The sequence below is a fragment of the Zeus faber genome (assembly GCF_960531495.2).
Source record: "Zeus faber genome assembly, chromosome: 22".
Taxonomy (NCBI): domain Eukaryota; kingdom Metazoa; phylum Chordata; class Actinopteri; order Zeiformes; family Zeidae; genus Zeus; species Zeus faber.
In genome coordinates this window covers 9,049,016-9,072,757 of record NC_137209.1, presented here as the reverse complement: position 1 = coordinate 9,072,757, position 23,742 = coordinate 9,049,016, and the positions used below count along the sequence as shown (strand labels likewise).

Here is a 23,742-nt window from a genome sequence, read left to right as displayed (position 1 = left end):
ACATTGCGCTGTGATTTAATCCTCAGCGGGCCGCTGTGGATATTATAAATCTTTTATCTGGTGAGAGGCTGAGATGCTGCTTGTCAATAAAAAAATGAAGAATGGATCCAGTTGTACAAAATCATAGCATACTTACCTGATCATTTCTAAGTACATAAATCTATTTTGATCTAAACCGAGCGTGTTTCTGCTCTGTATCGTGTCCTCGGTGTTATGGGAGGTACGTGAATGGTTTTTTGAAGACTCTGTGTTGGGATGTTGGAAGTAAAAAAAACAAAAAAAAAAACTGTCCATGGTTGATAATAAACAGAACTAATAGTATTTGTTCTTTAAATGGAAAGGAACTAAGTAACTTATTTTTTTCTATTCTTTTTGTGAGGGTTTGTTATTCATTCTTCCCATTTATCTCGAGCGAAAAAGAGAAAGACAATTTGTACTGTTTTAAAAAGTCTCCATAAATCACACAAACTTAAAAGCGTAATTGTATTTTATTTTAAATCTATATCCTCCCAACTAATCTTGTTTTTAAAGGTTTTTTTAAGTGTGTGTGTGTGTGTGTGTGTGTGTACGTGCGTGTGTGTGTGTGTGTGTGCGTGCGTGTGGGTGTCATAGGGCTCAGGCTGAGGTTGGAGTTCTTTCCTACCTGGGAGAAGGGCCTCCAGTCCCCTGGCACAAATCGTTAGCAACCTCAGTAGATACCGCGTCATTTTTTAGGTCTCGTCCTTCGGGGCGCCGTCGAACTGTTATTCGCATGCACGATAATTCCCGGGCCAATCTCGCCGGCCACGCCTGACGCATCCGCTGAAATATTCTCAGCAGGTGAGAGACAAACATATGCCGCAAATGCCACGGGGTCCAGAAGCCGGATCATCTCCAAAGGCTAACTGGCAGGTCCAAGTAGGACTGGCTTTTATACATATTATTCACAAAGAGCATGATTGAACAGGAAAATGTGCCCGGCGTGTACCCAGCTGCTTTGTTGGCACCCGGTTCAGCCGCTGCCAGGGCTTCCACACCAAGCGTGGAATTAGCGATGCATTCTCCCAATCCCCCCCTCCCGCTCCGCTTTCCTTCATTCGCCCAGGAGTGGGTTTGATGTTCCAGTGGTGAACGGGTTGCCAGTTGTGTCCCCATGTTAACACACGGTCCCAAGAAAGGAATTTCTCACCTGCAGGCCCAGACGTACCTCTGGGAGGGGAGTGAAATTCGGGATACGGCTTCAGATTGTGTCTCAAGCCGCCGACATATTTTATACACGCTAACGGAGAAATGGGGGGTCCAATATGATCCCAGCTTTAAAACTTTTGATCAAGAAGCCTTAATCCCTCAATTAAACATGTTGATGGTATCCAGCATCCACAAAAGGCTGATGTCTTCTTACATTTTTATTTGTCATTCATTTTATTAAAAAAAAAAAAAAAAAAAAATGTAATCGGTTGAATGTGTTGTGTTTACTTCGGTCATATATGAATCGTCTAAAGTTCAAATTTAATAATAATAATGATAATGTTTAAAAAAAAATAGTAGCCAAAGCCAAGTCGACAAAATAATTGAATCAAGAGATTTAGGAAGGGTTTAGCGAATTGCATTGTGAATAACAAATTCTAATGAATAATGACAACAATCATTAACATTTTTATTTTTATTTTTCAAGGGGTCAGATCTAAACCTCATTTCCATAAGAAGCGAGACAAAGACTTTCCATGACCTTTCGTTTTGACCCCGGCAGGTTTTTCCTCTCTCCTCCCAGTTGGTGTGACGGCGCCACCTTGTGGTTAATGTACGGTGGTCATTTTTGTCTGAATTTTGTTTCTATTTTTATGGCAGAGGGAGCAAGGTTTTTAGGGCGTACGATCCATTCGAACATAATGGATGGATTTCATTAAAATCTATAATGGAACTTACACATGTAAGTTGTACTTGTGGATTTCATAACCAATATTTGACGAATAGCAAACATGCCTCAAATTTTCCAAGGCCATGCAACCCCCCCCCCCCCACGCGTCCTCTAGCATCCCTGTTTGGGAAACATCACTATATGTTTTAATATATATCGATATTGATATATAATATATAAATACACGCCTACTTGTTACAATAACAACTCAGCACAATCATGATAACCAACACATTTGAAACCTAGATGACCTCCTAGATGTACAGTAACAATCATACTTACGGCCCAATTGCCGTGGCAACCGCTTCCCCAAGCGTTGTGTTTTGCCTTATTGTACTAAAGCTCCTTCTGCCTCTCCACCTGGATCATTAACTTCACGCTTCACAACCATATTTACAGCTCGCCCCATCCTGCGCCTTGTGCATAGGCTCCATATAATCTGAGCTGCATTCCTTTACTGCCTTTCCACACATCATAACAATAAAACTTTAGGTTCGTGAAAAATATTCCACACGTGTTTTTTTTTTTGTTTTTTTTTGTTTTTTGTTTTATTGGTTTGGGCACGCAGCTATGCTGACAAGCACAGAAACAGATATATAGATAGACATAGACTGAACATCAAAAAGACCAATACTTTATTGCGCGAGGGGGGAACAGCCCCGCTTCTTGTCACAAAATCAAGTTTCTCTTTTCTGGACCCAAAACTCTCTGGCCCGGTAGCCAAATTTCCTCGAGCCACTGCCAGGTCAGGAACCAGCGGTTGAAAAACATTGACAGAGAGCAGGCGTTCCCAAACAGGGTTCTGGAGGTCCCTATGGATCCGTGAAAGAATTGCATGGGCCTGCGGGCAAATCATATCTTTTTATGTTTTTATATACAATATTTTTCGATGTTTAATAGCTTAATGCTTGTCTGCTCAATTGATCTTATTTTTATTTCTTAATTTTTAGGGGGGCTCCCCAGCCAGAGCTTAGGTTCGGCAAGGGGGCCTAGCAATAAAAATAAGTTTGGGTAACCCTGACATTGAGCACTGACAACTGAATGTACCAGTGGATTAATGCCCCATTCGGTGAAAAGGGGGGGAACAAATAAGCCACCCTAATAAATAAATAAATAAATAAATCGCTTAGTCCACTTGCATGTACGAGTGGATGATATTAAAACTAAAGAATGCCATGAACCCCCTCCGGCCACAACGTCCACCGCCGCATAAACAATCGCATTTCCCCCGAAACCTCCAGGGCTCCGTTTTACTCAGAAACATCAGGTACTCGGAAGCTTTTCAGACGCAGCAGGAATATAATCGTCACGGCTGCCAATGGCCTCGCCTCGCCAAAGCCGACTGCGGAGCCTTTTAGTACCCGTAGTATTATTTTCCTTCAACCGTTTTTTTTTTTTTTTTAAATTGGCTTTCTAAGGTGTTTTTCCATCTGAATGAAATCATTTTAACCCTTTGTTTGTTCCGCAAAAGTGTATTTCATTGCCATCAACTTTGAAATGATTTTTAGAAGATTACCGATATTGCTATGAATGTTGTTCATAGTCTGAGGTACAACGTAAGAATTGGCTCTTTCTTAATCTAAAAAATACATGTAGAAGTTCCTTTGAACACTTTAAATAAATGTGTAGTAAATCATGGGAAAATATATAACTTATATACAACACTCTTTCAAAGGTTATGAGGTTGTTGATAAGAGGATGAATGTGAACAAGTCAGCCGTAGACCATGGTGATTATTTCACATTACTTGCGGTGAATGAGTTTTGTTACTGCACCGTTTAAAAATAAAACCATATGGGACAGGTGTTTTGCTTTTACATTGGTGTGGGAAAAACTCAAAACTGTTCATTTATGACTAAAATATCTTTAAAATAGCAAATATGATGAAATTGAAAATCCACGGAACAACTTTTTTTTTTTTTTTGTGGAAAAACAAATGATTAAAACAAATTGATTTTACACCGTGAAACTCCAAAATCCATGGGAGTTTATTCAGCTTGAACCTGCGAGTACGGAGAATGTATAAATAATATCGTGAAAATCTTTTGATTTTATTATTTTTTTTTTTTTTCCCCTCTCGGTTTTGTCAGGCTAGTTCAATAGACATGGTGGATTAGGGCTGATGTGTCTTGTATCCAGATGTTTTTAAACTCACCTTCACCGCTTCTCCGCTTTCCAAAAGAAGTTTGACTGGAAGAAAAACAAGGCCGACACATCAGGGAAGCCGTGCGGCGAAAAGGTGAGCGGACAATATTCAGCTTTAAACAGTACATAAACAAAATATGCACAGCCTTAGTGTATTTTACAACATGTTTTGAATAACATAAGTCATATCAGCTTTAATAAGTAATAAATCCTATCGGATTTTATTGAACAGGATTTTTTTTTTGCAAGTGCTGCATCACATCCAAAGCACAACGTTGGCAACAGTAGTTTGCCGGTAATAAGCTTGTTTCTAGTCTCTTATGTCAGTGCAAATGCAGCCAAAACAACTGATTTGCCAATAAAACCCCGAAAAAACGGATAAATTGCAAAGGTTTTCCACCTTTTTTATTTTCAGGAGGGGACATATAAAGTTCAGTTGATTCGCTTTGCGCTGAAAAAGCTTGCCCCGTTGGACTGCGTTAAGCACAGTGAGAAGCTGCAGCGGAGCAGCTCAGTTTCTCAGTCGTAAAAAGTTTGGTGAGGTTATTGAGGAGTTCTAAACGACGGGAGCCGTCCGTTTAATCAGGCCCCAGTTGGGGGGGGGGGGGGGGGGGGGGAGGCGAAACCTACCCTTTAAAAATGGCAAACTTATCCTTTCAGGCTGTAGTGCAACTTTGAAAAAGTTGTGTCAACCGTGTGATGTACATGTACCTATACTTTGAAGAGTTTAAACAGTTCTTGGCTATACGGGGTGTGTGAATCTCTTTCTCTCTCTCTCTCTCTCCCTCTCTCTGCGTGTGTGTGTGTGCGTGCGTGTGTGTGTGTGTGTGTCTGTGTGTGTGTGTGTGTGTGGGTGTGTGTGTCTGAGTGCGTGTGTGATGCTGGTAAGTGACATCAAACTCACTTGTCCTTTAAGGGGCTTGCTGTAGAAGTTTGACTCGGCCGGTAGGCTCCCTCTTCTCAACTCGTTGGCGGCCGCCTCTGGGGGAGAATTATCCACACGCATCGAGGTTTACACAACGGTTATGGAAGCCGAAAATCACGGAATCCCATGGAAGGGAAATTAAACGCGAGATCAAACAAATCTTTGGGGTGATCTAAATAACACGTCCCCAGGGACTCATCCTCCAAAACTGCAAAATTGGGGGAGACAGACAAAAGGCTATTAGAGTACAATAAACGCCGGTTTTCTCTTTGGAGACCGGCCTTGGGTTTTATTTTTAATTTTGTTTGTTTGTTTAAGACTTACTTGGCGTGTGATGAACGATGTTGATTTTATCTGTGGAAGAGAGAAGAGATGCGAGTGCATTTTTCTATTACGCGCGTCGGTGTTCTCGCTTAAGAGGCCGGTTTGGCGTTCCAAGGTGACCTTCGCTCCGCTGCAAATGTCTCATAAAATGATCATCCATGTTTCACTTCCGACGGGGGGGGGAAGGCAAGACTGTTAGTAGCTAATTATTTTACAAGCAAAAAAAAACAAAAAAAACATTGCTCATCGGGATCACTGTATATATTAACAGATGAAAGCTTGCTGTGATGAGACAAAACAAACTTAATTATTAAGTGTTGTGGTCTAAATAAGGCGGCACAATGATTTATATGTTGATGACTATTCATAAATGAATGATCAGGTAAATATAATACTGTGTATTATATTAACATAAAAATATATGAATAATATATGAATATATGAATAATATGAATAATTAACTACATTATTATATGTATATGTGAGTGTATGCATGTATGTATGAGCCAGATTTTCAAGTTCCCCATGTCCATAAAGTGAGCCAATATATATTGATTAATATATATTTTTATATCTTTACATTTATCATGATCTAACGATCATGATATTTACTCTATTTTATTGTCTTGCTTCTACAGCAAATTTCGCTGCAATCTTTGCTCGGGGAAAACCAAAGGTGCTCAAACCCGGTCACTTTTTCACAGCCAGCAAAAGAACAACAAATCCATGTTTACCGTAGACACTGTCATTGTCCTGCTGCTGCTGCTGCGGCGGCGGCTCCTGAGGGGCAGAGCATTCATTGTGTACCACACAAACAAACGCAGAATGGATAGGATGTCGTGTCTATACAAGGCCTCGTTTCCCCCCTGCGTGACCGCGCTCGTCCGCTTCCTCACTTTGGTGATCTGGGCGTACGGCTCCTCCAGCACGCCCGCGCTCCAGTGAATGTGAAGGGGTTTTTTTTGTTTTGTTTTTCTTACCTGCCCGACGGCGTCCGCGCCCTTCCGGGCGTGCGGCCAGTCGGCGAAGCGTCCCGGGGCCTCGTCCATGTGGAGAGAACCTCTCTTCACCCTCTCCTGCAGCCTGATGAGCTGCTCCGGCTTGGGGGCCTGGTTGGGAACAAAGGTGTCGTAGGTGGAGGCGGAGGACGCGCCGGCTTTACGCCCATGCGCTGCGGAGGAGGGGGGGAACAACACAAACCTGGAAAATAAACGATCAGAAGCACGGCCCCGCTGCTTCACAGCGCTCAGAAGTACCTCAACACCATTCTATCGTAGGTGTTCTTCACCAAAGAGCCATCGAGCCGCTCAATGTGCTGAAGTAGAGCACAAACAATAATTGGAGTGTGATGGCTCAGTCCTTAAAATGTTGGATGAAGCGATAATTAAAGCAGTAATCCGTAAGTTAATTTGTTAGAAAATCCTGAAACCTTCCATATTTTCTACTTTTTTTTTTTTTAGCTGACGCTTTTATAAAAAAAAAACATCCATTCAATGTATTTGCGCTATGCATGCTCTGCTCTATACGGTATGCTGTTTCCATGGACGATCGTATGGATTTCCACTTTAATTGCATATTGTAATGTAACATGCCGGTCACGTTCACCTCGCCTAGGATGAAAAGAATACAGCGTGCCGGGGTTCCCCATCATGGCTTTCTTCTGAAACACTGGAAAAACCAGAGGAGTCTGCAATTAGTGAGATGTTCTTCTACGTTACAGGAAAAATGATGAGCAGCCATCGCAAGGCCACAAAATTCTGATATTTTCCTTGTGAATGTTACGACCTGTAAAAAAATGTATAAAATCTAATTTTATTACATTTAAATTGTATTAAATGTACCACTGTCCTGTGAAAAACGATTATTATTATTATTATTATTATTATTATTATTATTAAAAATAATAATAATAATAATAATAATAATAATAATAATAATAATAATAATAATAATAATAATAATAATAATAATAACAAAAAGGTTTCCATCATTTTCCATTGTAGGTAAACACAATTCCACTAGATGGCGCCATCTACCAAAATTGCAACTTGCTTCTGACATGAAAAGTCAATCTATGCATCCTCGTATTCGTTGTTCTGTGACGTCTTTTTATTTGATATTTGTCTAAAAATAATGCTGGAGTCCGAAAGCCTGTATAGAAAGCAACCAGGGGTAAAAGTGCTTTGGCTCGGTCTCTTTTTCTGCGGGAGTCTGCGGTGCCAGATTGAATTGGAGAGACGCATGCCCTCAATCAGGTCTATTGATTGGCAAGAAGTGAAAATTAAATCCCAGTGTGTTTTTTCGCTGAGTCTGCCGTTCCTGTGCCCGGGCCCTCTTGTTGGCGGCGGCGGCCCCTTGCCTTTGGGCTTTTGCGCCAATACCAGGTTAAAATACTTCAAACCCCTGATACTGATGATACTGCCACCGACCCCTTGCTGTAAAAACATGTTTTGTTTTTTCATGTCGAAACGCTCTCTCTCGGCACGTTGAACCAAGACCTCTGCTTGGCTTTTTAAGTGAATAAAAGCGAACATCCCTCGCGTTGTTCCCGGGGGGGATTTTGGGGTGTAAGGGTGAGGGACGGAGGGATGGGGGGGGGGGGGCGATGCCAATTCCTTCATTTTGCGTTTTGGGATATGCAGAATATTCACCGTGTACTCCAGCGCCATATGTACTTGGTCCAATCGCTCCTCACGGATAGGCTGGAAGCCCCTCCAGATTTCCGCATCTCGGTTCAGCCTCATTGTGCTGGAAGCACGAGAGCGGCGCTCATTATGTCCCCGCTGGTGCGGCGTCCTCCAGCCGGTGGCACCTCGCCTAATCCTCCGTGCGTCTACTACCCCTCGCTTCTCCCTCCGCGGCGGTGGGAGTCAGAGCCTCGCTGGGGATACTCGCGTCGTGTTCTGAGGCCTGGCTGTCTCGGGAGATGAAACCGACCCCCACCCACCACCACCACCACCACCACCACCACCACCTCCCCATCTCTTATTCTCTCCTACTCTCGCTCACACTCTCTCGCTCGCGCTCTCTCTCTCTCCCCCCTCTCATGTGCTCTGGGGACATGGACGATGGAAAACATGTGTAATGACTTATTCTGGCTGACTTGGCCTTGGTCTGGCCCGAGATTGGTTGCAGATGGCGGCCCGGTGGCTCCGTTTCTGTTACTGTGGAGATGTTGGGGATGCAGGGAGCGCAGCGCGTTGGGTGATTGTTGCTGGAGAACTCAATCTCCCTCTCACTTTTGTTACTCTCGCCGGACAGCGCGGTGATTCAGTGGATAAGCACATACTCAGTAAAGAAGAACAAAATGGGGAGTGTGTGTGTGTGTGTGTGTGTGTGTGTGTGTGTGTGTCTATGGCCAGCTGTAATATTGTACTACGGACTGGCTGTAAAGCAGGAATTAACACTTTTTTTGTGTATGTGCATGTTTGCACAGGAGAGGAGGAATTACCGAAGCCAGAGCCGTATCAATGATTTATCAGCCTTAATAATACCAGTCACTTTTGGGTGTTTCATCTTCATGAATTATTCACACAGCTGAAATTGAACAGTGAGGTAGCGCAGGCCGTCATCCATCCAGACTGTTCCAGGTCTCTCTCTCTCTCTCTCTCTATCGCTCTCTCTCTCTCTCTCTCTCTCTCTCTCTCTCTCGCTCGGCTCGCTCGCTTTCTTCTCTCTCCCAATGTTTGCTTTGCCGGGGAGAGCCACAGATTTTGTCTGATTCATGTGTGCAAAACAAAGCGGCATCGCAAAAACCCCAGTGGTTGTGTGCACCATTTACTCCCGAAACCGATGCCCGATTCCGTTCATTTTGTCCCTCCGTCGTCCGCCACAAGCGATTCTCAACCTTTTTTTTTTTTTTTAATGTGATTTAGATTTAGTCTCCGATCTGAGAAGATTTTTAGTGTACTATAATTTAGTTCAAATTTCCATACCCGTCCATGCTATAGTTGGAGAGATAGGGGTGACACTCATAACATAACAGTTATTAATGAAGTTTCACTATCATTTTGCTGGGGACCCCCTGGAACCTCTTGAAGGACCACTGCGGGGTCCCCGGACCCTATGTTTGATCGACAAAAACAGTGGATCAATGGCAATGAGTTAAAAACTCTAGCGTTTCATTGCTGACCGAGCCCCCCACTTTACTTCCCCATGCTCACCCTGAGCTATGAAGGGGGTAGCGGCGCTGTTATCGGGCCGGGGCGTGGGCGCGGGTGGACGCTGGGAAATAGGAATGGCAGAATGCCGACTGCTGGGGTTCAAGATGGTGTCGTACTCTTCGTCATTCACTCCCAGCAGAGCGTACGGGTCCTCCTCTTCCTCCCTTTCTTCCTCGGGCCCGACGTCCGCCGTGGCGGGAGACCCTGTGAGTAGAAAAGGATACGGAAAAACCGGATTACCGCGGCATTGTTAGTGTCTCAAGCCTGACGGCTAAACAAGGCAGCAGGTCAAGTTCGAGTCAGCTGGCACGAGCCTTTCCTCAACCACACCGACTGGGACCGGACGTAATGGAGTTTCGTAATCATTTCACAGCTAATCAGAGGCAACGCGGCGGGGCGTGACCCTCGGCGGGGCGCTTATTCAAGTCGAAATGAAATGAAATGATCTGCGCCGGTAAAGCAAATCCGCCCGGACATAATGTCACGTCGAGAGGGAAAACAAACAAACAAAAAAATCCATTCCATTAGCCGTTATGTTACGCCCTTGTTCCTCTCCCCCCATCAAGAGTTTTCGCTCACCTGCGGCGCACATCAGTTCATAGACGCCTGCGTCGCCGCTGTCCTTGCGGGGGTTGAACATATTCTGCAAGAACGGACCAAGAGGAGATGCTGTTTATGACCTTTCAGATCAGAGAGAGAAAGCCAAGCAGGGGCAATTTGTCATCAAAAGCACGTTTGTACTGGATAGGTGGGGGCAAAAATATCACCCTGGAAAAAGGAACATTTTGTTACATGCTAAATGATCATGATTGTACTTTTTTTTTTATTTTTTTGCTTCATCTCTACCTTATACACACTAATGCTACTTACAATGCCCACTCTTAGACATAATAATACTAATAATCGCCACATCTGAGGGTTCTTTAACGCCCCGAACCACCTCTCAAAACGTTAATATTGCATTCCAGTCAGCGGATATAGTACTCTAAGCTATAACAAATAGCAATTCCAATATTTAATTTACTTTAGTAGTTCTGACATTTTGTGGCCCGAGAACACGCTGTCGATTCTCGTTGCCTCGCCCGGCTCAACCGAGCCAGCATCGACATCCGATGACACCAAATGAGGCTTCATTCGTCAGCGGATTCATTAATCCATTAGATTTCGCGAGCGGCGTCGCACGGGAATCGCAGTCACGCCCGCCGTGCGAGGCGTCGTGAGGGGCATTCATGGAATTCTACAATCTCCCAAGTAAACATAATAATGTGTTGGCCTGTGGGCCCCGGTCCAAGCCTGCTCGGCTCTAATGAGCCTTTCTGCTAATGGCAGTGCTGAAGGACGGAGAGGGCTATGATCAGGGTAATTCTGAAATCACAGACAACACCTCTCCTGTTCCTTTCAAACATATCATTTGCTATCAAACGCGTAAAAAGCCAGTTCTGACTTGATATGTGGACCGCAATTGTGACCGGTAATTTGCAGGAGGTTAATATCGTATAGTATTGTACATCTTCCAACGTCCCCCAGCGATGTGGGCGAAAGCTGTAATTGTTAGATTATTTGAGGTCGGAAGCTTTGAATCACCTCCTATTGTACGGCAGCTTGGTTGATTGAGCTTCTATCGGAGGAGGAGCAGATAGGAATGCAGCATGTAAACCATCTAACATTTGCATACCATATGATGGCAGTCCGGTCACATTTGAATACCATATAAACTCCCCGGTCTTACCTTATCTTACCTAGTCGACAAAAATGTGTTTCACTTCAGATGAGGAGAGTAGGTGAGGGAAAAAAATAAAAATAAAAATGCGATGCAGATTGCAACTACCGAAACGTCTGTCAAAGTCATGTACCGTGCTGAATGGGAAAGGGTCTATCTGAATAAATACCTCTCCTCTTTTCTCTGCAGAACATTTAGGGTGCAGCTCAGCTTTGATCAGTATGTTGTCTGCATAAACAGTCACACTCTGTTTCTGCTCAGTTTCCAAGCAACCCAGCCACTCTTGACTCAATTACAATATTACACTGCTCCTGGTGCTGAAAATTACTTACTGGCTGTCATGAATGCATTAGTTAACAGTGGAGGTTCATGGTAGCCCCAACAGGTAGGCATTGTAGGTTAATGACCGAGCCACAATAGAAATGTGCCATTCTTACTGGTATTTTGTCGAGTTTTAAATGCATAAACCACAAATGCTTACGGTTTATGGAGACGGTCTGTTTGCCTTGGGCATTAGAATAGAGAATGAAGTGACGGCAGCTTGGGGATGGAAGTAGGACAGTCACTGTGGAACTGCACCGAGTGATGAGTGCAGTGTTTTGGGTGTGTGATGGGCCCCGTTTGCACTCCTTTGCTGCTCCATTCTGACAAAGTAGGAAGGAAGTCGATTTCTGATTTAAATAATCGATCAAAGTTCACAATCGGCGCGTGTCCAATCAATGAGTTTATTATCCTGTTCTGGGTGTGAGGCCACAAATGCAACTCTAGTATCGCAACAATGGATTGCGTTTGGTTAATTGACGTCCAATAAAGTTCAATATTCTTCGGAAGTTGTGATACAAAGTCTGCTTTGTGACTTTGTTTAGGGGCAAATGGCGACCGTTCTATTCAAATATCAAACAAATCTCCGGTGCTGGCAGACACATGGTGCATTGTACCACAGCGCCTAGGCAAACAAGCGGGGCATGCAAATAAGTTGGCCTGCATGAATGAAAAACTGTTGGGCCCCATGCAATGCAAAACAACAAGTAAGTCTGGCTGAGCAGCGTGTCCGTAGAAACATACGCAAGTGCAAATAGTGCGCGACACTATTTGCACTTGCGTACGACACTAAACCCTATGAAAAACAAACCGATAACACCTCATTCCTTCAGGTCAGAAGATAATTGGGTTGCTGCCCAGAATCACATAGATTCTTCACAGTTATGTGACTAAGTGTTCCGTTGTGTTAAGTACAAGAGTAAGAGAGTGATTATAAGAACCCTTATAACCCTGACCCTGACCCTGTCTCGGTGTGGCATCATCATGATTCCCAACCCGGGGTGCTAGATGCCCAAAGGGCTCGCCAGAGATCCCATGAGGCCGTGAGGCGTGTGTTTGCTAATGGTCAAATATTGGCTCAAAACCCTGCATGATTGTACAGTATGTTCTAATTGATTGTTTCACCCTGAAAACCCGGCTCTTTCCGCCGTGAAAATAGAACCAATGTAGCCAAAAATGACCACTAATAAATCTGTGAAAACAAAGGTATAGTCTTTTTCTATAGAGGGTCTCAGGTTTGGTTTCAGGGTTCTCCAAGGGGTGAGAAAAAATGTTGGGAACCCCTGCTCTAGTTTTAATAAATGCATTTGAACTGTTGTTTCAACAGTGTCCACAATAGATGAAAAATGCTTTTCGAGTCGTACTGGTTGTGTTAATAAAACAACATATGAGCTGAGGAGCCTTGATTTTCTGTATCTGCATTCCACCTAGTCTTGTTGAATAATTCAGCTCTCCCCTCTGGAGCAGTTCACCGCTAATGAACAAAGAAGCTTGGTTCCTAGGCAGTTAAGTAAATCTGACGCAGGTCCTGTGATGCAGCCTGTGTGTGTGTGTGTGTGTGTGTGTGTGTGTGTGTGTGTGTGTGTGTGTGTGTGTGTGTGTGTGTGTGTGTGTGTGTGTGTGTGTGTGTGTGCGTGTGTGTGTGTGGGTGGGGGGACACACATCCATCCGTCGTTTATTGACAGAGTTACTGCGCCAACGGTCAAATCACCGATCCATCAGGGTTGATTAATTGGAGGTATGGGACGATGCAATGGAGGGGTTAATGAAACCGTCTTACAAACGGAGTAAGCACAACAACCCCCAACCCCAGGCAACAAATCTGAGCCAGCCAATGGGGAGCATATCCATGTTCCATGTTGAGTGACCTGGGTTTTTATGCTGCGTGGTAAAAAAATGTATCTTGTCTGGATTGCTCTTGTTCACTGCGATGTACGACACAAGTGTGGAAGCGTCTTGTCCGTGAACACCATCTAAGACGCTATTTACCGAACAAGTTCTATCAGATCATGCGTTCTTGTCCGTGTGGCAATCCGTGAGATGATTTTGTTGAATTTTTCCATGTTTGATACTTTAAGTGGCTGGTACTTTATTTGAAACAGCCGTTCGATGTATTTGCATTATGCATGTGCTCCGCCGTATGCTGTTTCCGCTGTTGGCGGCGGGGTCCGCCGTCACCAACAAGAACACACTGATTGGACACGGGCAAGAAGTGAAAGGCAGCCGCGGGGAATTTGATAAACCGGCGTAGCTAGTTGCGGTCCGTAAACTGTCAATATGGATGAGCATTCATAAACGAGAAGAGCACCCTTGGATGAAAAAAAAAATATCCCCACCACCTCAAGTGACCAAGAAAAATCAATACCGTGACTTGTCGTGTAATCCACCTGATACAGAGGATCTTATGGGTTGCCAATTGAATATACCAGAGGGAAGGATTTAATTCTTCTTTTAATGATAACGGAATATAGGATTGGGGGAACATGGGACCTTGGGAATAAAGGGTGCACCCCCGCAGAGCATGTATGCCGTATAGGATTCTGTTGTCAAGACAAATTCCAATTAACATCCGCATCACCGCCAAGAATTACCGGTTTTCACCGGTGCGTGTCAACTCTGCCTGTATTTTACATCCACCGCCCTGCGACATTCCCCGCAGGGCGACCCCCGTCAGTCGCGCGCGCGCCTTGACGCGAGCTCGCGAGGAGCCGTTTGACTCAGTGGAGCAATCCGATCAAAAAACCCGCCTCCGTCTGCAGTCGCTCGCAATTAGAAGAGTTGCCGGGGGATAAATACATTTGCAACAGCTGTCGGAGTGTCTTAATTTCCCTCAAGGGGAAATTCTCCGTAGGCTCCTCCAAGACATCGGAGACATCCACCAAAGGCCCCTTTTTGTTCATCAAGGAAACGTAGCGGTATTTAAAAAATTAACAGCACAGGAAAAAGGAAATCGCTGAAGCAGCCAGACTCAGACACTGCCTGGCTGGTACGACACTAACAGCCACCTGTGAACAGCTGCTCACTCTCATCCAAGTACCACGTTTACCTTCGACAACCAGCCACCAAAATAACCACTGAAACATACTGTATGAGGTGTATGAGACATTGCAACTATATACTGGCCGTGCAGGCACTCATGCTTAGCTGAAGCCTTGGGAATCTGTCAGATTATTATTATTATTATTATTTTTTTTTTGAAAATCCCATATTTGATTCTTCATTTATCTCGCGCTTTATAAGAAACAGCCACTCAATGTATTTATGCCATGTTTGTGCTCCTCTACGTGCCATTTCCATGGTTGGTGGCGGGGCTTGCCTTCCCTGGCAAGAATGCAAAGATCGGGCATGCCCAAGTGAAATCGGCGTCGTGAGTTGTGGTTTGTAAACGGTCAATAGGGATGAGCGTTCACACGAAGGGTTAATGGATGTTAATGGATAAGAAGAAAAAGGCCAAAATGAGGATAAACCTGGATGTAATTCTGGGACTGGTATCATCATAAGACTACTTTATGGATTTCCACTTTAACATGATCAGTGGAAGTACTTGTGTGTATTTGCTTTTGTTATTGTGGTCATAGTATTATTATGTGGGTATTGTTTCACGAGTCACGCCTTCCTTTTAAATCAAAACTGTGCTACCTGTATAACAAAATGAGCACTGCACAGCGCATTGATGACATGCGGCGTCCTCTGGATTTATCAAGGAAATGCATGCATGCACACGCAATGCTATTCATTAAATGTGGATTTCTTGTCATTAGTAGCTAAACGCAGGACACGCTGCACTTCCATCCTTCCAGGAATCATATTGGCGAAACGGGGGATTTAGCAGCGAGTGGCTCTCTATATTAATGTGAGAAAAACAGCGACCACTACACCACACATCCCTGTATTAGCTGATGCATAATGGACCTAATGTATGCAGGCAACCTCTTTGCTCTGCTGTGATGGCAACCTCTGCAGCCCCCAAGCTGCGGGGGAGGGGGACCAAGGTAACAGGGCCCCCCCATTCCTCACACACGTACCATAATGATTATGGGAGGGGCCACGTATCCCAAACTCACCTGCACTGTTTGCACTGACCGTTGGAAAATTCCAAGTGAAATCTGGCCACAGGCTGTTTTGATACCTAATTGTGTTTGATGCACACCGGTCGTATACCATGGAAGTAACGCATTTTGACAGCTGTCTGTAACAGAGACACACATACATTGCAAATGCATCCCTGTGTTTTACGTGAACAAACACACCTGAGCTAATCTTTGCAAAGGTGCTCCATTAGGGAGGTTTTTACGAGCGAGGCGTCACGAGGAGAGATGGAGGAGGGGCGAAGAGGGACCCGGCCATAAATCCACTCGCTTTCCCACAGATGGCGGTGAAGATGTTGTGAGGGGCAAGGGCGGTGGAGGGGGTGGGGGGCAGAGGTGCCGCTTCTCCAATAGGAGACGGTGCTAACCCCTGACACGTATAGCTTTGTGCCTCACGACTGTGTATTCACTCCACCGCCGCAGCCCTGTGTATTATTGATAGTGCCCCACTTCACAAGGCCGAACCCCGCGTCGGCCTCGGTAAGTGCATTCCCAAGTGCAGGGCATTCAGCAACACCTTCCCATTCATTCAGGAAAGCCTGGAGGCCCTCACCGTTTCCGTCTCGGACAAAGTGTGGTTGGCTGCATGAACGCGCTACAGTGATTTTAAGATTTAGAACAATTCTATAGAGAGTGGACACAAACAAGTCTCTCTCGGTGAACGGATGTGTAAATCATCACCTGACCCAACATGAATGAGGAAATTCAAGTCCAAGGACCAAGCTGATGCACATATGCTGTAAATTGCGTGCTTCCTGACACACAAATACCGATCATCACCGATCATGATTTCTTTCATAGACCGGAGAGATGCAAGTCAATAGGCAGGAGGAGGCGGTTACCAGAGTCTCCTCCAACAGAATGTGAAGCTCGACGTGTCCCCGACTCAGGGCGACGTCCACCGGGGTCTGTCCACGGCGGCTTGCCGTGCACAGCGCCCGCGTGGCGCCGGGGCACTGCAGGAGCAGGCTGGCCACCGTCTTCAGTCCGTTCTGGGCGGCAAAATGGAGAAGTGACGGCACGTCTTCGCGGCTTTGCTCTGTGGAAGAGGACCACACGAGATGGCTCACGCGCGTCAGGCGAGATTGTACGACGATTCGCGCTGCCAGGTTTAAGCTCTTTTTTTTTTTGGAGACAGAAATAGATGCTGGATCTCGGTATGCAGTGCCACTGTCCGGGTGAGAACTCCGTGCTGACCCGAGTCATTATGAAATGTGAATCAGATTCGAAAGAGTCAAAAGGATGACAACTGGGGGGCAGATATCGACCTGCTCCTCATGAAAACATTTCCCCGTGCCCTTGTTAGCAGAGTGCGGAATCAATCTCAGCAGCTGATGGAGTCATCAATTTGGCTGCTAATGAGACAAGAAGTAATGAAAGACTATCTTGATGCTGGATAATATGCGTTGTGCGAGAGAAATACAGTCTGCTTCAAATGAGCGCAATATGTCAAACCCGTGGCGTTCTATAAACAGTTGCTAAAAATCAAATTAATGAATTAATTGGACTTTCTGTTGCTGGGAGCCATCGTCTCGCTAATGGCCAGCGTCTGAAATGAGCCAAATTATTTTATTTCCCTAATTACCACACATCAGCTATACACATCAGTTATTTTCTGCACTTTCAGCTAAATGAACTTCAACTTCCATTCGAACTGCCATTCTGCTGAGTTCACTCTCTTGACTCGTACAAGCGACATAATGTAAACAGACGGCTGGAACCTCAGTAGATGTGGCTGGCCAAATTGAACAAGAATGCTCCGTTACCTCTCTCATGGGTATCAGCAGATTGAAGTTCCTGAAAGCCCCCGGAGGGAAGCCCCTCTAGTAGCATGGACGCCAGCTTCTCATCCAGTTCCTCCACGGACGACACCTGCAGAGCCTGAGATACAGAGGGGACGCTCAACTCCCCGGCAGGCGAAACCAGAGGAGACCGCTAAATAATAATAAAGTGGGTTTTTTCATTGTGAAAATACAGTATCGACCTTACCTTATTTAAATAAACGATCCCTAATATACACTGAACGAAATAACTTACTAAACTAAATGAATGGATGTATATTTATTATTAATGGAGTAGGTGTAATTGGAGTTCATTTTGTTCAGCTTGGTTCTAATTTTCAGTACATAGAAGGGGAGCGGGGTTTAAAACTGCTGATGCATAGTATTGTCAATTCTGTGTGTGTGTGTGTGTGTGTGTGTGTGTGTGTGTGTGTGTGTGTGTGTGTGTGTGTGTGTGTGTGTGTGTGTCGGGGCGGGGGGGGCAACATTGCTACAAGACATCAATGCCTCGAATTGACAATTTAAGGTCTTAGTTTGAAGAACTGGCATCTAATATTGCCGTTCTTCCTCTTGGCAGAGAACTCTGGCAGTGGGGGAACGCCGCCTCCTTTTGCTTGTTCAGCAAAAGAAGGCTAATCAAATAGAGTGGGGGCGGCTGAGACGAGTCTGGAACCAGCTTGAAGGTATTGCCTGTTTTCGATGACCTTTTCAATTGCATAATTTAGACCAACCGTGAACGGCGTTAAGATCAGCCTATTTCTGCAGCTGTAATAGCTGTGTTTAATAACATGCATATCTTATTATATATGTGATTAAAATGAGGTGGCGGTGGGTTACGGGTTGTTTTAACCAATAGGAAAAGTTTAAACACAATAATTAAAGACAATAACATTAAAGGATTAATCGTCAAATGTATCTGTCACATCTCATCTCTAAATATAGTCTCTGAAATAATGTTTACAAATGTGTCAACAAATTTCAAAATGGCAACATCGCACCCTGGATTAATCAGAAGATGCTGTAATATCAACAAATCTTCTGTTATTTTTCATCTTATTTTTTCAATTGATTTTAGGAGTATCACCTTAAAAAAAGGTAAAACCCTGAACGGCAGGCGTACCTGATACATAAACTGGACGGGGTCCGCCGCCCTGGTCAGCAGGCGGTCCACCTCCTCTAAGTCGCTGTAGAACTGCAGCGTTGTTTTGCTCAGAGGCGCTCCGCCGCGGAGCAGCGTCACAGTGGCCTCTCCTGCAGGGAGAGCTGCAGCAAACATACACTCACAAATTTGACTAAATGTCTGTCTTGAACCTTTAACAACTCAATCCAAGTTCAACATTGTAATTGTAAAAATGTGAAAATGAGTAAAGAAACAAAGACAAAAACACATACAGACGTGGACAAACGAGTTGGTACCCTTCCAGTTCATTGAAACAATGCTTCATTCGTCCTGAAAATTGATGGAATTAAAAGCAATTTTCTTATGTATCCCTGCATGCCTTTGGTATGCTATAGAGTGAAGCAAAGAAACTGTGAAAAGAGATAAATTATTGCTAAAGAGATCAATTATATCTCAATTATATTCATTTTCTGTCTGTGAACATGAATGTGACTTGCCAAAAAGCGCCAGTTTTGACTCATCTGTCCAGAGGACATTCTCCCAGAAGCATTGTGGCTTGTCAATATGCATTTTAGCAAATTCCAGCCTGGCTTTTTTATGTTTTTCTTTCAAAAGTGGATTCCTCCTGGGTCTTCTTCCATGGAGCCCACCGTCACTCAAAAAGCGACGGATTGTGGGATCAGACACTGATGAACCCTGACCTTGGAGTTCAGCTTATACCTCTTTGGAAGTTGTCCTTGGCTCTTTTTCTACCATTCGTACTATCCTTATGTTCAATCTGGGGTAAATTTTCCTCTTGCGGCTGCGTCCAGGGAGGCTTGCTACAGTCCAATGGACCTTAAACTTCTTAATAATATTTGCAACTCTAGTCACAGGAACATCAAGCTGCTTGGAGATGGTCTTATAGCCTTTACCTTAAACATGCTTGTCTATAATTTTCTTTCAGATCTCCTCAGACAACCCTCTCCTTTGCTTTCTCTGGTCCATGTTCAGTGTGGTGCACACGATGATACCAAACAGCAGAGTGACTACTTTTCTCCATTTAAAAAGGCTAAATGACTGATTATAAGATTAAAGACGTGTGATACAGTTTGTTTGAAATATTAAGGGGTACTAACAAATCTGTCCAGGCCATTTTGGAATACAATTGATCTCTTTAACAATAATTTATCTATTTTCACAGTTTCTTTGTTTTACTCTATGATATACCAAAGGCATGCAGGTATACATGAGAAAGTTGCTTTTAATCTTATCCCTTTTCAGGAGGAATGAAGCATTGTTTCAATGAGCTGTTAGGGTACCAACAAATGTGTCCAGGTCTGTATATACTTACATACATACAACAAATATACCATTAAAGCTATACAGTATATACTTACGAACCATAAAAAAGACCATCAAGCTCCTTAATCTCAAGATTAAAGATTCAAGAGGTTTATTCAATCTTTTAAAGGGAATCTCGAGATTTTGGGAACGTTTTATTTCTATCTATTTTACCCAGATGAATCTTTGCGTGCCCAGTGCGGAGATGGCCATGGGCCACAGATGGAAGCAACTAGCCCTAGCTCCTATGAAATTAGGGAAACACACCTTCCTTGGAGTGGGTTGGGGGTTGCCCGGTACGAACTGAGAAGCCTCACGCCACAACATTAGATTAATTTTTGGTGTTTGAGCAGTTATGCACCTTACCTGGAGTATTGACGCAGACTATGTGTTCATTCCAGCGGACCGGCTTCACTCTGACCCTTTGTCCGCCGAGGCCGAACTCGACCTCGGCTTCGCCGCCGGCAACATCGTCTTTCGACAGGAGGAATACCTCGGCGGAACTCTGCTCGAGATAGAACAGCGTCAACTGCGGCGTCATCTTTGGGGTCCTTAATAGGATACCGTCAGGAAATAGTTCTCCGTTCTGCATTTTACTCAAGTAAAAGTAATTGTTCCAACACATGTCCTTGAAATTGAAATTCTTGCACAGTATCGGGGTAAAAGTATTCCGTTTCTCACCCCACAGCAAACTCTGGAAGGAACAACCATCAAACTGGTTGCGTTGCTGTGCGCTCCAGATGGATTTGGGTTTTCCACATTTTGCTGTAATGCTGAAGATCCGCTTGGCGGGGGGTTGACATTTACTACCGGGGCTGATACGCCTGCGAAATACCAGATAATAGGACGGATTATTGAATCAAGTTGTACAAGCCTTTTGTTTGCCTTGTCAGTGTCTACACAATGAATCTCAATATCTCAATTCCATGACTGATGCAGTGTATATTTATCGTCGCCACGTTCCTCGTAATTCTAAAACATGTCAAAGTTAAAGCGCATGTTGCCGGTAATTTATTGTGCATTATCATGGCCATCAGTAAACCTAGACATGTTTCTTCCCAAAGCATGTTTTCAGCTGAGATGAACTCCAGATAACTTAACCATTTGCACCGTACCTGAAGGAAACAACGGCGACCCACCTCTTCGGCAATCAAACAAACAAACAGGATTTAGCCTTTGAAAATATTATGATCTATTTATCAATTCATGCTGTGGATAAAAAAATAATCATTTTGGCTGTTAGCGGGAGTCTGGTCTGGCGCACTGTGATTGTGAAGTGAGGCCGGGCACATTTGAATTTGCACGGCAGAGGATTACTAATCAGTAACAGAAAGAGGAAAGAGTGGCCATTTGCATCGGCTATTCCACCTGCACACGCCTGAATAAATGAGCTTTTTATTTCATGCAAAAAAACGGAAGACGCGCAGAGACAGAGGACAAGGCCGCGACTTGGGTCTCGTCAAATTGTGCCGCTGCTGACGATCCTTTGCGAAGCACAAATGATCGGTATTCAATGCCATTCAATCTCGGCGTACAAAAAGTAAATAGATAAAAACATGTAATGTTTTGCCAAACAGAGACTGAGATACGACTAAGTAGAGTTATTCTTCCTGATGTTCACGACAGCGGAGCGTCAAGGTCGCATAGCGCGCCTGTAAGACATGAGTGTTGATGTGTGTGTTGACTCATGGATTTATTCAACATGAAGGGATCTGGGCCAGAGGTTAAAGGGGACACACCCGGGGATGCAATAGACGGATAGAAAAATAATTACATGGACACTTTAATCTTACTTTAAAATGATCACAAGGAAGTATGTCATCCGTACCTCGGCGCACAATATCCGTCACAGTGGACAGGTACTCTTGAGCGTCTTGCTCGGTGGATATCTGGAGGCACTCCTCCGCCTTCAGGGGCACCACGTCCAGCAGGAGCTCCAGGCGCTCCACCCCGCACAGCAGCACCACCACACTGGAGGCGGGGTGTAGGACGCGGGACAGGAAGGAGCGCCGCAGCCGGCGCATCCCTTCCACCATCCCCCTGGAGAGCACCAGGAGCTTACACCTGTACCGGCCCAGCCTCAGGAATTCGTCCCGGTGGCTGGTCACCGTGGCGATGTCGCAGCAGCATATCCCGTCCTGGCCGATGGGGCCGGTGAAGATGGAGCGCAGGTAGGTGGCCCACTGCTCCGCCTCCGACTCGTAGATGATCACCAGGTCCTCGGCTGCAAAGAGGCGAGATTTCTGGGAAAACCCTAAAACTGCTGCAAATTTGATAGATTTGTGTTGAATTCTTCAAACTAGTATTTCTCGAAAGGATAGATTTTCTATTTTTCAACCCAGACCTTTCTTAAAAAGTTGGTTCCCGTCATTTAGAACTGCTCAAGGAGTCAATGAAACTCAGCAGGAGGACATTGAACATTGTTCGCGTTTTTCCAAGGCTTCAGCGTTAGCCCCACTGGACCGTCGTGTGCTAAGTTGTTCAATAAAAAAGTGTTGAGCGAGGTTGTGCTGCGAGCAGTTAGAAATGATGGAAACCAACATTTTAATAAGGCCTGAGTTGAACGGCGGCAAACCTCACCTTTCCTTCCTCCTGTAATACTGCACAATACACCAACAACGTTTGTGCCGATCGGGTTGGAATTTATATGGGAAACGACCCTGAGACTGACCATATTCAGGCTTCACGTCCACGTGATCCACAGAACATATATATGGATCTAGATATATATTTTTAAATGTTTTAATTAAATAAATCAAGTGTATGCTGGCGCAATGCTTCCCTTCACCCATCTATCGCCTAATAGTGGAGACTGCTTGAAGATTAAGATCTAATATATAATATGGTGACTCTTAACCATTAATAGGCAAAAAATAAAAATAAATTGAGTTAAACAAAAGTAAAATACATTTAAAAAATAACAATATTCTGAATTTATTTTTTCCTTAATGAACCAAACTTTAAATGAACTGGTAGTTACAAAACAGACAAGTCAAGACAAGGTAAAGCACTTAATACGCATAATTAATGTCACATGTTATGATTTATCACCATTTAGTATCGTGTGCATAGTTTTCAGATAGAATTAATCGCACTTATGTCGATTCAACAACAGCAGAACTCTGGCCTTACCTGTTTGGCTCATATTTCCACGGTTGGTGTGCAGTGTCTGTCTGTGTGTCCGCAGGTCTTGCGCCACAGTGACACGGGAGACAATGCTTCCACTGATCAGACGCTCGCTGAGATAAGAGTTTCCTGCTTCGCCAAAATGGACGGAACCAATGGAAGGGATTTTTCCAGTGTGCATATGAAAATCGGGAGAAAGGATTGTTGCGTTACTGATGTGAAAGAGGAGTCACTACTTCTTTTGGACGCCAGATGCACTTTCAATGGATGGGATGGAGATCAAATGGCCGTTTGAACAAGTGGCCACTGTTTAGGTTTTATTTTATTTTTTTCAGGCAACAGATTTGCTGATTTCATCAAATGATTGTGATTATCTTCATTAATACGTCGCATCCCAGTGGAAGACAATGGAGAATGGAGCTCCGCGTAACCTTGAAAACCCAATCACAGAACATGTCACTGACAACGAGGCAACAGGTGACCAAAAAAACCCCTCTAAGTGTTTACAAGTTTGCACGCCAGAAATGCCAAGCAAAGTTCACAGTCAGTACATACTAAAATATTTGTTCGCCATTTTTCCAATGGTGGAGATGTTTGAAAAAATAAAAATAAAATACACACAGGAGATTTAATGTTTAATGACATTTAATGACTTCTGCCGTATTGGACTGCATTCAATCGCATTTTAATCGCTGCAGCAGAACAGTAATGTCTCTCAATAATAAAATGTTCAGCAAGGTGGTGGTGGTGCTATGAAGAGTTATGAATGATGGGAACCCACATTCTAATAAGGTCTGGGTTTTAAAAAT

At 44.2% G+C, this 23,742-nt stretch overlaps 1 protein-coding gene across 1 annotated transcript; it reads right to left on the bottom strand.

Moving 5' to 3' along the window:
• Positions 1-2,530: 2,530 nt before the first annotated feature.
• LOC307247103 (B-cell scaffold protein with ankyrin repeats-like) lies at positions 2,531-22,952 on the bottom strand (the record flags this gene model as incomplete). The annotated part of the gene is made up of 15 exons (XM_080023168.1): positions 2,531-2,738; positions 4,053-4,087; positions 4,947-5,023; positions 5,292-5,321; positions 6,026-6,071; positions 6,272-6,462; positions 9,455-9,658; positions 10,034-10,097; positions 16,426-16,622; positions 17,350-17,464; positions 18,485-18,615; positions 20,174-20,312; positions 20,489-20,631; positions 21,636-22,031; positions 22,940-22,952. 14 exons carry the CDS (start codon positions 22,950-22,952, stop codon positions 4,055-4,057), a joined length of 1,779 nt encoding a protein of 592 aa, XP_079879294.1. The 3' UTR covers positions 2,531-2,738; positions 4,053-4,054.
• Positions 22,953-23,742: the final 790 nt, after the last annotated feature.